Source organism: Chrysemys picta, chromosome 1 (assembly GCF_011386835.1).
Source record: "Chrysemys picta bellii isolate R12L10 chromosome 1, ASM1138683v2, whole genome shotgun sequence".
NCBI classification, from domain to species: Eukaryota; Metazoa; Chordata; order Testudines; family Emydidae; genus Chrysemys; species Chrysemys picta.
In genome coordinates this window covers 327,347,359-327,359,897 of record NC_088791.1, presented here as the reverse complement: position 1 = coordinate 327,359,897, position 12,539 = coordinate 327,347,359, and the positions used below count along the sequence as shown (strand labels likewise).

Sequence of the window (12,539 nt, the reverse complement as noted above, 5' to 3'; positions counted from 1 at the left end):
TTATTTTATTTGTATTTTTTTTCATCTTTTTATTTATTTATTTGTTTATTTAATTTTGATTTTTTTCCCCTTGAATTTGGCGCCCGATTTAACTTGGCACCCTAGGTGACTGCCTAGTTCACCTATATGGACGGGCCGCCCCTGTATGGGACCATTAGGAGGATTAGTGAGGAGAAAAGGATTGAGGTGCTTTCAGTATGTAAATGACAGTAAGCAGTATTTTTCCATCCTGTCCAACTCTGGTGGTGCAGGCAAGTGGCTTTTCTGGTGCCTGGTTGGCTTTAGTGGGAACTGTGGGAGCTCAGTGCCTCTGAAAATCAGGCTATTTCTTAGCTGTTGCAGTCTCTGAATTCTCCCAAGCAATGATTTTAACTTGTGCTTTTCCTTCTTTCTGATGGGTGCCATAGGTTTGATAATGATCCTTAGCTGCCTTGCTTTCCCTTCTCTCACCTGAGTTTGTCTTCACAGCACCTTTCAGCCATGCCTCAGTTTCCCTATCAGCACTGGGGTTTGCATCTGAGCCTTCTAGATTCAAACCAGTTATATCACATCCCAGCAATAGATCAAAAGGCATATCCTGCAGTATAACCACTGTCAGGTTCCCTGAACCTTCTCAAGCTTTTACAGTGATTTGGGTGTCAGTTTAACTTTTGCAGAAGAGATTACAGGGCCTTCCCCATAAGTAAGGGTGACCATAGGCACCAACTCCGTGCATGTTCCAGGACTGGAGCTCCCCTGGGGAAAAAATTGTGGGTGCTGAGCACCCGCCATCAGCTCCCTTCCACCCTCCGGTGCCTCCCGCCTGCCAGCGGGCCCGGCAGACCAGTGTCTCCCCCTGCCTCTCCGCACCTCCCTCTCCTTTTTTTCTACCACAATACTTGCTTTCCCTATGTGATGTGATATTACCCCACACTGGCAATGAAAGGGTTAATGTGTGTCTGAGAGGCCAATTATGCTCTCTGGCTGCACCTGAAGGGTGATGAAGCCCAGCTGGGGAAGGAGCTGAGCAGTGGCTATAAAAAAGGGAAGTACCACCTGGAGGGGCTGCAAGTCTGGTTGTCAACATTGTGTTTCAAAAATAAGGGGCTGTGTTCTTAGCACCCCTGCCCCACCCTCTCCTCCTGATATTATTGTTAACAATAAGCAGGACTCACCTACATTTGTCAGTGGTATTTCTTGCTGCTTTTTGCAGCACTCAGCAGCTTCTGATCTTGCTGAAGAGAGATGAAGAAATAAGGAACTGTGAGCAACCCTAGTTGCAGGGAGAACTTTGTAGTCACTCTCTGGGACTAGAGAGGTTGTGATTAGAAAGACCAGGGGGAAGGATCCCAAGATCATCTCCTGAGAAGTCTTGTGGGAGGCCAGCAGAGACACAGAGCAGCAACTGGGGTGAAGCAAGTTCTGGTGAGGAGCCCTGATAATAGGGGAGGGTCTGGACTTCCAGGGAGAGAGCCCTGAGACATGTTCATCAGATGAGCAAAGAGAAATGAAACATGAAGCCTGAGGAGGGCAGAAATGGATTTACATTTAGTTATGGATTTTGTTGTGGGATTCCAGGGGGAGGCCTGAGAGGAAAGGGGGAACTTAGAGAGGCTGTGGGAGAGGCCTGCTGACAGGCAAGCCTTCTTGAAGTCCAAAGAGGCAGCAGCAAAAAGTCTGGCAGAGTGAACCTTGACTGCCTGTCCTAAGGTCCCTGGACTGGAGACCAGTGTAGAGGGTGGGCCTGGGTTCCCCATCAGCCCCTGATAAGATGGTGTGAAGCCCCTGAGAAAGGGATAAGGATGACTAAGAGCCCTGAGAGAAGGGTCCGTGGGCCACGGGGCCCAGAGTCAGGCCTGAAGACCTTTTGTAAGGACATTGGATGGTTGTTTATTGGACTATATTACTCTGGATGGGTGGGACTGGCATGAGGGCTGACTTGTGAGAAGAAGCAGATAGCTGTAGGACCAGAGCGAGTGTTGGTGGGGAGCATTAGCTAAGGAGAGAGCTGCTATGCCCAGCCGTGAGGGGGCACTCTAGTAGTGAGTACGCTCTTCTAAACCCTGCGTTTGCACTTAAAATTCACCACTGTTGTGATCCCAAACCACTGTAAACCTTGTTTTGCCAGGCTGGGAACTAGCGATCAAAAGAGTTGAGGAGGGCAGGTGGCTGAGGGTGTGTGAGGGGGGTGCAGGAGTCAGGGCTGGGTGTGTGTGAGGGGAGTACAGGAGTCGGCTGGGGGTGCAGGGTCTAGGAGGGAATTAGGGTGCAGGAAAGGGCTGGGGCAGGAGGTTGGAGTATGGAGCGCTTACCTGGGGCAGCTTCCATTTGGTGCAAGGGGTGCAGGTGGGAATGTGGGTGTGTGTGTGCAGGAGCTCCCATTTGGTGCTCAGGATGGGGAGGTGCAGGAGTCAGGGCATGGGGTGTGGGGGGGCTGGGTATGTGGGGGGGTGCAGGAGTCAGGGGGCTTGGGGGTGGGCTGGGGTCATGGGGGTGCTCCCAGCCCCCTGCTCTGAGCGGCTCACGGGCTGGGGTGGGATATGTGCAGAGAGAGTGTGGAGCCGGCAGGACCAAGTTTCTGCCCCCGCAGCTGCCTGGCCCTGGGGCCAGGAGCGGCGCCAGGGTTTTTGCCGCCCTAGGCAGCAGCGCTCCTCCTCTGAGCATTCGGTGGCGGGAGTCCTTCCGCTCCGCGCCTTCAGGGCACTTCGGCGGTGGGTCCTGGAGCGAGTGAAGGACTCACCACCGAATTTCCGCCGAAGACTCGGAGTGGAAGGACCCCCCGCCGCCGAATTTCTGCCAAGGGCGGCAAAATGCCGTCCCCCAAATCCTGCGGCCCCCCAAATCCTGCCGCCGTAGGTGACTGCCTAGGGTCGCCTAGTGGAAGTGCCGGCCCTGCCTGGGGCCCCCTGTTGTTGGGGGGCCCCGTGCCAGGGCACCCTGTGTTTTACTGTAAATCCACCTCTGCAGGCAATTTTCTTGCTTGCCCCTCTAATGTCAGCCCTGCACTTGCAACCCTCTTAAACCTATCCTGCAAACCCGCCCCCCTAGGCTTTGCGACCCCCCCCCCCCGGTTGAGACACATTTCTCTAGATGAGTTGATGTACCCCCTGAAAGACCTCTGCATACGCCCAGGGGTACACACATCCCTGATTAAGAACCACTGTTCTAAGTAAATAATACTTTGCTTTGAGGAAGCTGCTTGATCTCTAATTACCACTGTCAATGCCTTGTGGGGTTGCCAACAGTCCCTTATTAGAAGGGAGGTCTCTTATTTCTTCATCTCTGCACAACAAGATTGGGAGTTGCTGAGTGCTACAAAAAGCAGCAAGAAATACCCCTAGTGAATGTAGGTGGGTACTGCTTATTATTAATAATAATAATCATGAAGATAATAATGATAATATCGGGAGGTGGGTGGGGCAGGGGTGCTAAGAAAACAGACCCTTATTTTTGAAATACAATGTTGGTAACCTTAATTGGTCCCAGAGGGAATAGAACTGCAGGGTCTGAGCAGTCAGACCTGCTAAGGTGATCATGGCTGACACACCAGGAACTGCAGCCCAGCAGCTGGTCTGAGAGTGGGAGAAACCCATGTTTCCACACTAAGGCCATCACTTCTTTCTCAGACCTAGAAGGAGGTGTGCTTGGAGAGACCAAGAGGTGTTTTACGTGCAATTAGCCCAGTAACCATGTGTGACGGTATCTCCCATAAGGCTTTATGGAAATATGCTTAGAATGTGTTTTATGCTACCTATGCCATGTAACATATCTCAAAGGTTATGATCTACTGAATGTATTAATCCTATTTGTATGCATGTCTCATTTTTGTATTCGAAGTTATGAATGTTATGAATGTTGGCTGTGTACTGGCTTGATTTCTAAATAACCTTAGTAGAGCATTTGGTCAGTTCCCAGAGAAAGGAATGTTGAAATTAAGTACCTAATCAAGAAACACTTAAAGGACAATAGATCTTGGAATGCTCCAATCCACATAAGAAGTCTACTTGAGGATGTTCAAGGTAGCATGTAAAAAGAACAGGAGTACTTGTGGCACCTTAGAGACTAACACATTTATTAGAGCATAAGCTTTCGTGGGCTACAGCCCACTTCTTCAGATGCATCTATATGCATCCGAAGAAGTAGGCTGTAGCTTATGCTTTAATAAATTTGTTAGTCTCTAAGGTGCCACAAGTACTCCTGTTCTTTTTGGGGATACAGACTAACACGGCTGCTACTCTGAAACCTGTCAAGGTAGCATGTAAACAATGGATGCTACCTGTAAAAACTGTGAGTCATGCATGGACATGTGACTTGCCCAGGTGACTCCTAAACTCCATCTTGGAGCTGGACTTTGCATAGGGGTGAGGAGGGGGTCTCCACCCACAAGAGAAAGTCTATTTAAACCCCTGGGAGACCCCTCCATTTTGTCTTCAGCTGGCTAAAGAGAGAGCATCTCCACCCCCCAGGATACTTGGAAGAAACTGGCACAAAGGACAGTGACTGTAAGGGGTGTGAGTGATTGCTGGACCCAGGCTAAAAGGAGATTAGTCTGTAAAAGGGAGCATTCTGGAACTGGTGAGGATCTTATCTGTATTCAGTTTGATTAGACATAGCATTGCGCATTTTATTTTATTTTGCTTGGTGACTTACTTTGTTCTGTCTGTTACTACTTGGAACCACTTAAATCCTATTTTCTGTATTTAATAAAATCACTTTTTACTTATTAATTAACTCAGAGTATGTATTAATACCTGGGGGAGCAAACAACTGTGCATATCTCTCTATCAGTGTTATAGAGGGCGAACAGTTTATGAGTTTACCCTGTATAAGCTTTATGCAGGGTAAAACTGATTTATTTGGGTTTAGACCCCATTGGGAGTTGGGCATCTGAGTGTTAAAGACAGAAACACTTCTGTTAGCTGCTTTCAGGTAAACCTGCAGCTTTGGGGCAAGTAATACAGACCCTGGGTCTTTGTTGGAGCAGACGGGAGTGTCTGGCTCAGCAAGACAGGATGCTGGGGTCCCGAGCTGGCAGGGAAAGCAGGGGGCAGAAGTAGTCTTGGCACATCAGGTGGCAGCTCCCAGGGGGTTTCTGTGATCCAACCCATCTGTGATCTATAGGGTTGGATCCCTATAGAGAGATATGTCTGTGATGGGTTGGATCACAGAAACCCCCGGGAGCTGCCACCTGGTGTGCCAATCATTTATTAAATAGCTGAAATCATCAGCAATGGCCATCATAGAAAGTTGTCTAAATTCTGCTGTCAGACCACTTGCATAGCTGTCAGGGATCCCAGCCCCCCGGCACAGATCCTTGCCTTACCCCTCTTGGCAGCTACAGACGCAGCTCCACCTTCCCCCATTATCCCAGCAGGAGACACCAGATAATCTGAATGTAGGCACAACATCAAATGCTTAAACATTATACACAAAAAACTTTGTGAGGAAACAGGTAAGGTTGCTACACAGCAACATAACTCTCACAACCCACAGAAGCAAGGATGTGAAAATTTAAGTACCCTAAGAGTACCTACCCACTGGCACAAACCTCACAATTACTATACCCCACATTTATACACACATTATACTCTCACTGGCACAAACCTCACAACTACCATACACACATTTATATACACTCATGTCTCTGGTGTGGTTATGAGGCCAAATCTCATCTTAGGAAACCCTGTATCTAAAATTTTAATGGGTTCCTTCCTATCCCTAGTTCAGGTAACTTTTTTTAATCTGCCTCTGGGTGGTTCTACTGAACCTTCTGTTTACTTGCTCCAGGTAGGGTTGGATCAATTTGCTAAAGTTCTATTAACCAATCAGAGAGGTGGAAAAGACTCTAAGTCAAGTCATTTAAGGCTCAAATGTATGAATGACTGACACCTTCCATTGACTGCAATAGGCACTGAGGATGCTAGATATTTGCAGGAGGCACTTGGGGGAGATTTCCGAGGTGTTCACCGTTGGGCGCCTAACTCCCCTTTGTGCCTTTGTAAAACTCCCCTCAGTGACTTGCAGGATCAGGCCATAGTCAATGTTCCTGCCATGCAGTGTTCCCTTCCATTTATTTTCTAAGACTTTGTCCGGTTTTGAACATCTGCATGCGCCAATGGGATCCGCTCCACTCCGCTTGGGAGGCTGTTCCACAGTCTCAATGGGAAGACATTCTGCCTGATATTCAGCCTTACTTGTCATTTCTCCTAGTGCAGGGATTCTCAAACTGGGGGTCAGGACCCCTCGGAAGTCGCAAGGTTATTACATGGGGGGTCGCGAGCTGTCAGCCTCCACCCCAAACTCCGCTTTGCATCCAGCATTTATAATGGTGTTAAATATATAAAAAGTGTTTTTAATTTATAAGGGGTGGGGCGTTGCACTCAGAGGCTTGCTATTTGAAAGAGGTCACCAGTACAAAAGTTTGAGAACCACTGTCCTAGTGAATAGAGGGCTCAACTTATTTTATTACACTTATGTGTAAGATCTGAGTAGAATTTTCAACAGTTTGGGGTGGTGAAGCCTGTATGTGTTTCAGCTGCAGACAGACACTTGTATTTCATATAACAACACTCCTCATTTACATAGCAGCTTTCTTCTGAAGATCTCAAAACACTTCACAGAGGTAGCTAAGATACTGTCTGTTATGGAGTTGAGAACAGAAACCATGTTACTTATAGTCCCCTGACCCTAACCCCTAGATGGCACTGCCTCCAGGGTATAAGAGATAGAAGGGGGAGGATTTCTGACATGATCATAGAATCATAGAATATCAGGGTTGGAGGGGACCTCAGGAGGTCATCTAGTCCAATCCCCCGCTCAAAGCAGGACCAATCCCCAACTAAATCATCCCAGCCAGGGCTTTGTCAAGCCTGACCTTAAAAACCTCTAAGGAAGGAGATTTCACCACCTCCCTAGGTAACCCATTCCAGTGCTTCACCACCCTCCTAATGAAAAAGTTTTTCCTAATATCCAAACTAAACCTCCCCCACTGCAACTTGAGACCATTACTCCTTTTTCTATCATCTGGTACCACTGAGAAAAGTCTAGATCCATCCTCTTTGGAACCCCCTTTCAGGTAGTTGAAAGCAGCTATCAAATCCCCCCTCATTCTTCTCTTCTGCATACTAAACAATCCCAGTTCCCTCTGCCTCTCCTCATAAGTCATGTGCTCCAGCCCCCTAATCAGTTTTGTTGCCCTCTGCTGGACTCTTTCCAATTTTTCCACATCCTTCTTGTAATGTGGGGCCCAAAACTGCACACAGTACTCCAGATGAGGCCTCACCAATGTCGAATAGAGGGGAACGATCATGTCCCTCGATCTGCTGGCAATCCTCCTACTTATACAGCCCAAAATGCCACTAGCTTTCTTGGCAACAAGGGCACACTGTTGACTCATATCCAGCTTCTCGTCCACTGTAACCCCTAGGTTCTTTTCTGCAGAACTGCTGCCTAGCTACTCGGTCCCTAGTCCATAGCAGTGCATGGGATTCTTCCGTCCTAAGTGCAGGACTCTGCACTTGTCCTTGTTGAACCTCATCAGGTTTCTTTTGGCCCAATTGTCTAATTTGTCTAGGCCCCTCTGTATCCTATCCCTACCCTCCAGCATATCTACCATTCCTCCCAGTTTAGTGTCATCTGCAAACTTGCTGAGGGTGCAATCCACGCCATCCTCCAGATCATTAATGAAGATATTGAACAAAACCGGCCCCAGGACTGACCCTTGGGGCACTCCGCTTGATACCGGCTGCCAACTAGACATGGAGCCGTTGATCACCTGTTGATATCCTGTGCTACTGGAAAAAAAGAACAAACCAAGAGCGCCAATAAAATTAAAATAGGTACATAGAAGAACAATTCCTCTAGCCAAAATATCTGAAACCAAATACATGTAGAGGACAGCTCCTTAGGTTAATTATATAAGGAGAATACACAACAGAATTTAAGAAACTCTTACTGATCTAAAATATAGATTATAAACTAGAACAGGAATTAATATTAAGAAACAAACTCACCAGTTGTGGTGAATAATCCCACAAAAATGTTCATGTTTCTGCCTCCCACCATGGCAACCTCACTTCGGTTTGCATTCTTCTCCTCCTTTTTGGTTTTCCAAGCAGCCCAAATCCCAGTTGCCAACATTATCGCATAGAACACAATCGTGGCTACCAGACCGGGGATGTTTAGAGCCATTTTCTGCAAAGGCTGTATTATAAAATAATTCTGATCACCAGGACTAACACGAAGCACCTCATAGAAGATTAAAAGTCTTATGACTGGAAAAGCATTAAGGGTTTTTGTTTTGTTTTTTATATACAAATGCCCTATTGTGGTGAATTAGCTCACTTTGAATTCCTGCTGAGTTGTAAGAACCCAGAGGAAGAAATAACAGTGGTCTCCCAAAGTGATAGGAATGATTACATGATCCAAAAGCTGACGTGCACTCAGCATGCCCCAGACTGGCACCAAGAGAAACATGCTCTTTCCCTTCAGACTCTCACTCTCTTTTCAGACTCCGCCCTCAGTGAAGAAATAGCCAATCCTGCATCAGTAGATAGGTCAAGGAGAAGAGACATTTCTTGGCTAAGGGCTAAATCCTGCTGTTATTAAAGTCAGTGGGAGCTTTGCTAATGACTTAAATGACAGCAGAATCCAGCCCCACATCAGCTGGGAAATGACACAGACTATGAAAGACGCACAAAATGAATACAAAATAAGACATCAAAGCATTTACAAATGATTATCTTGAACGTGGTACTTGAGTAAAGTACCAGACTGAGGCCTGATCCAAGGCACATAGACATCAATGGGAGTCTTTGCAATGATCTCAATGGGCTTTGCATCAAGTCTTCAGAACCTGGGAGACTCCAGTCCTCTGTCTCCAGAAGAGATATAGCAAAGCAAGGTTTCCCCAGACTGCACTGCCAATGGGCTTGTCCTGAGCAGAAGGGATCAGACTGTCCTTCCAAAGTCTGTCTTTTTAATTGTCACTAGGGATTGAATGTTTGTGGAAGGCAAAAAGTCAGTTTAAATCCACTTTGAAATCTGAACGAATATTCTCTGACAATTTCCCCACCCTATTTCCAGCTCTATTTGTGAAGAATCTAAGCATTATTATTATTTGTCTCTTCTCTACAATAGTTAAAAACCTAGATATCCCAAAATATTAAATAATATTTCAAGAACTGTGCTGTCATAGCAATGGAAAAATAGATATTAAAAAAGAGAGCCAGGAGTCTTGGTATTTTATACTGTTCAAACCATAATCTGCAATATCCCTGCCTCCTCCAAAATCTCTGAGTCGGGGTTTTAATTAACAGCTGAAGGTCTGAAGATTTAAATTCACTTTAATTAAAACCAGCTATAAATAAATTCATGTGTTTAAAATTCAATTGAGAAAACAATGGCCTTACTTTCTTTATTATGTTTTACATTTATAGAGCACCATTATCCCCCAGAGCTTTACTATTTATCTAATCTCTATAATCTGTCACCATTGAAATGCAATAAAGCAACTGGCTCATAGTGGGAGAGAGGTGGAATTTGGCTAAGGGCAGTAGATCCCGCCCCACCCACTCTTGGAAAGTGAGATACAAGATCTTTACTGTTTGTGCAAAGCTGATAGGATCTCAGTTTTCAAAGTCTCCTAAGAAAACATCACACCCAGTAAAGCTGCCAGAGTCTCTGTTTGGGCCTGATCCTGCATACTCTCACCCATGTGACTACTCCCATTGATTTCAAAGAGACTGCTCACCTGAATAAATGGGGGAGTCAGGTAATACATTTTATTGGACCAACTTCTATTGGTGAAAGAGACAAGCTTTCGAGTTCCACGGAGCTCTTCTTCTTCAAGTCTGGATCTTTATCCACAATACAGTGAAACCCTGCTATAATGCGATGATTGGGGGCCAAAAAATTCGATTGTGATAAATGCGGGGTCGCGGTATAGCGGGGTTATGAAAAGTTTACCATTTCAAGCCGGTCAGTTTCAAGCCGGTCAATTTCTTTTGGGCAGCGAGCAGGGGAGATGTGCAAGGGGCAGAGGAAGAGCAAGGAGCAGCTGGGGAGGAGAATGTCTCTTCCCGCCAAAAGGAGAAGCAGGGGTAAGGGGGAAGAGGCAGTGGGGAAGGCACGTTCCCTTTTTTTTTTTTTTTTTGCGTGCTTGGGCGGCGGGAGCCACCTTATGATCGTGCTATATCCGAATTCGCATTATCGCGGGGCGCGTTATAGCGGGGTTTCCCTGTACCTCAGAAAAGTGAGAGACCAAACTGATCATAGTGTGATTTGAACCTGTGATTCCAACAAGTGTCTTTCAACTCTACATTTTTAGACCAGGTGCATCAGCATGGTACCTGAGCACCTTAAGCGTTCACTTTTTCTTAATATGGAGTCCAGAGTGAGTCCCTAAATCATTCTGCATCTCAGTTTCCCCATCTGTAAATGGGAATAGTAACACTCACCACCTTCCTCATGGGGGTGTTCTGGGGACTGATTAGTATCTGTACAATGCTTTGAAAATGGGAAGTGTGATATAAGCATTAAAGAGTGTTGCAAGTGATTGTATCTTTGTAATTGTACAGTGAGGTTGGGTCTCCATAAGTGGAAAACCCCCATTTCCTCTGCTTATACAATAACCAGCAGCACGAAATGCAAAAGTATGCTGTCTTTGGGAAGTTGCTGTCAGCAAAATTATGCTGTCAAGTCTGTCCTTGGGAAGTTATGACTATCCCAGTGTGATGTCACAAGTAGGTTAAATGTTTAAGGTCCTGGATGTCCTTTTTTTTTCCAAATAGGATATGGAAGTGGAACAACAGCAAAAGGAGAACAACTTGGTATCAAGCAATAGACATAATCATATTTTGTTAAAATGCATTCCACTTGCCTTTCAGCCAAACGTTCCAGTAAAATGGAGACTGGCCAGGGAGCTGAGTTCTCTAGTCCTGTTTGTGTCATCACTTAGTTCTGTGACCACCATGCCACTTAATCTCACTGAGCCCTGGATTCCCCATCTGTAAAACAGGGATAATGATGCTTTTACCCAACATTGTAAAATTAATGGATGTGCAGTGCAGTGTGTGTTCTGAATATAGGTGTAATCTGACATGGTAGTTCCATGTTTGCTGTTCTCCCTGCAACTATTATGGAACTGCAGTGAGAACAAGCAGATTTCTGCTACAAGGCCAGCCCTCGTTCTATCTCCACATCACAGTGCTAGCATGCTAATGGTTCTTTCTACTCAGCCCATTACCCAAAGAGATGAGTGCTTATTCCAAGCACATGTAGCCCTTTGTAGCCCACTGCTGGATGCACAGCCCAAGAGTTGGTGTAGCGTCTTATTCCCCACATTTTGCCCCAACATCTTTTATACTGAATGGGGGAATAGTTAATGTCTCCAGAAGTGGTGTATTTGTATATGTTTGCAGAGGGAGTTAAGACAAGAGTTGATGGAGGAATCGGTGATGGAGCCTAGCCAGGACCATGATAAAGGAGAGGATATCCCAATTTCGCAGGGGCACTGGGGTTATCATTAGCAACACATACAGGGACAAAGCTCAGTTGCCACTGTTGAGTTAATTTTGGTGGAGTAAATGGGCCCAGAGAGTCAAAGGTGTTAATATGACTGTCACCGTACAGCACTAGACAGTTAAACAAGATTTAGGGTTTTGAGTACAGAGATTTTGGCCTGTTAGTTCCATGGTGAATACCTCATTAAAATCGTTATTACTTCGTTACATATGATGAAAAAGAAGGAAAAACAGCAAAAGCATTGTAAAGGTAAAATATTAAGTCAGGCTTTCATTTTAACAATACCCTTTATTGCTTTTCCCTGTAGTTGTAGAGACTATATATAAGGAAACCACCATTTCACAGTATGTTCAAGGGTGCTAAAGATGGTAATAACTATCCTTTCTGGAAGGAAAAGAGAAAAAGTTAATTGAGATAGGCTGGAGCTGGTAAGTCTGATCCTGCTTCCTTGAAGACAAACGCCCACAAAAGGCGGGGGAGTGTAGGCGCCAACTCCGTGGGTGCTCCAGGGCTGGAGCACCCACAGAAAAAAATTAGTGGGTGCTCAGCACTCACCGGCAGCCAGCTCCTCCCTCTGACCCCAGCACCTCTCGCCCATTGGCAGCCCCACCAATCAACTCCTCCCACTGCCTGCCCTCCGTGATCAGCTGTTCAGCGGCATGCAGGAGGCACTAGGGGTAGAGGGAGGAGCGGGGATATGTGCGCTTGGGGGAGGGGGCAGAACTGAGTGGGAAGGGGCAGGGGGCAGAGCGGGGATGGGAAGAGGCGGGGGTGGGAAGAGGTAGGGTGGGAGCGGGAACTTGGGGGGTGGAGTGGGGGTGGAGTGGGGGTGGGGCCTGGGGCTGAGCTGAGGTTGAGCACCCCTGGGGAAAGGAGGAAGCCGGCACCTGTGCAGGGGAGAGAAAAGAACACTAAAGATAGAAAATGCGCTTCCATCTTTGGTGCTGACTTGTAGTTCTAAATTGTAACCTCAGGGTGGAGAAACCTGGGCACAGTGTATGGTCTTTTCAGCAGGGCCGGCTCCAGACACCAGCCGA

At 46.5% G+C, this 12,539-nt stretch overlaps 1 protein-coding gene across 1 annotated transcript in view; it reads right to left on the bottom strand.

Moving 5' to 3' along the window:
* Positions 1–8,437, bottom strand: part of LOC101948261 (high-affinity choline transporter 1-like) — a 44,546-nt gene extending 36,109 nt beyond the window's left edge. The window contains exon 1 of the mRNA XM_005309143.5: positions 7,992–8,437. Within this exon, the coding sequence (XP_005309200.1) occupies positions 7,992–8,169 (178 nt within the window). The 5' untranslated portion in view covers positions 8,170–8,437. The remainder of the gene's footprint in view (positions 1–7,991) is intronic.
* Between the last annotated feature and the right edge of the window lie 4,102 nt (positions 8,438–12,539).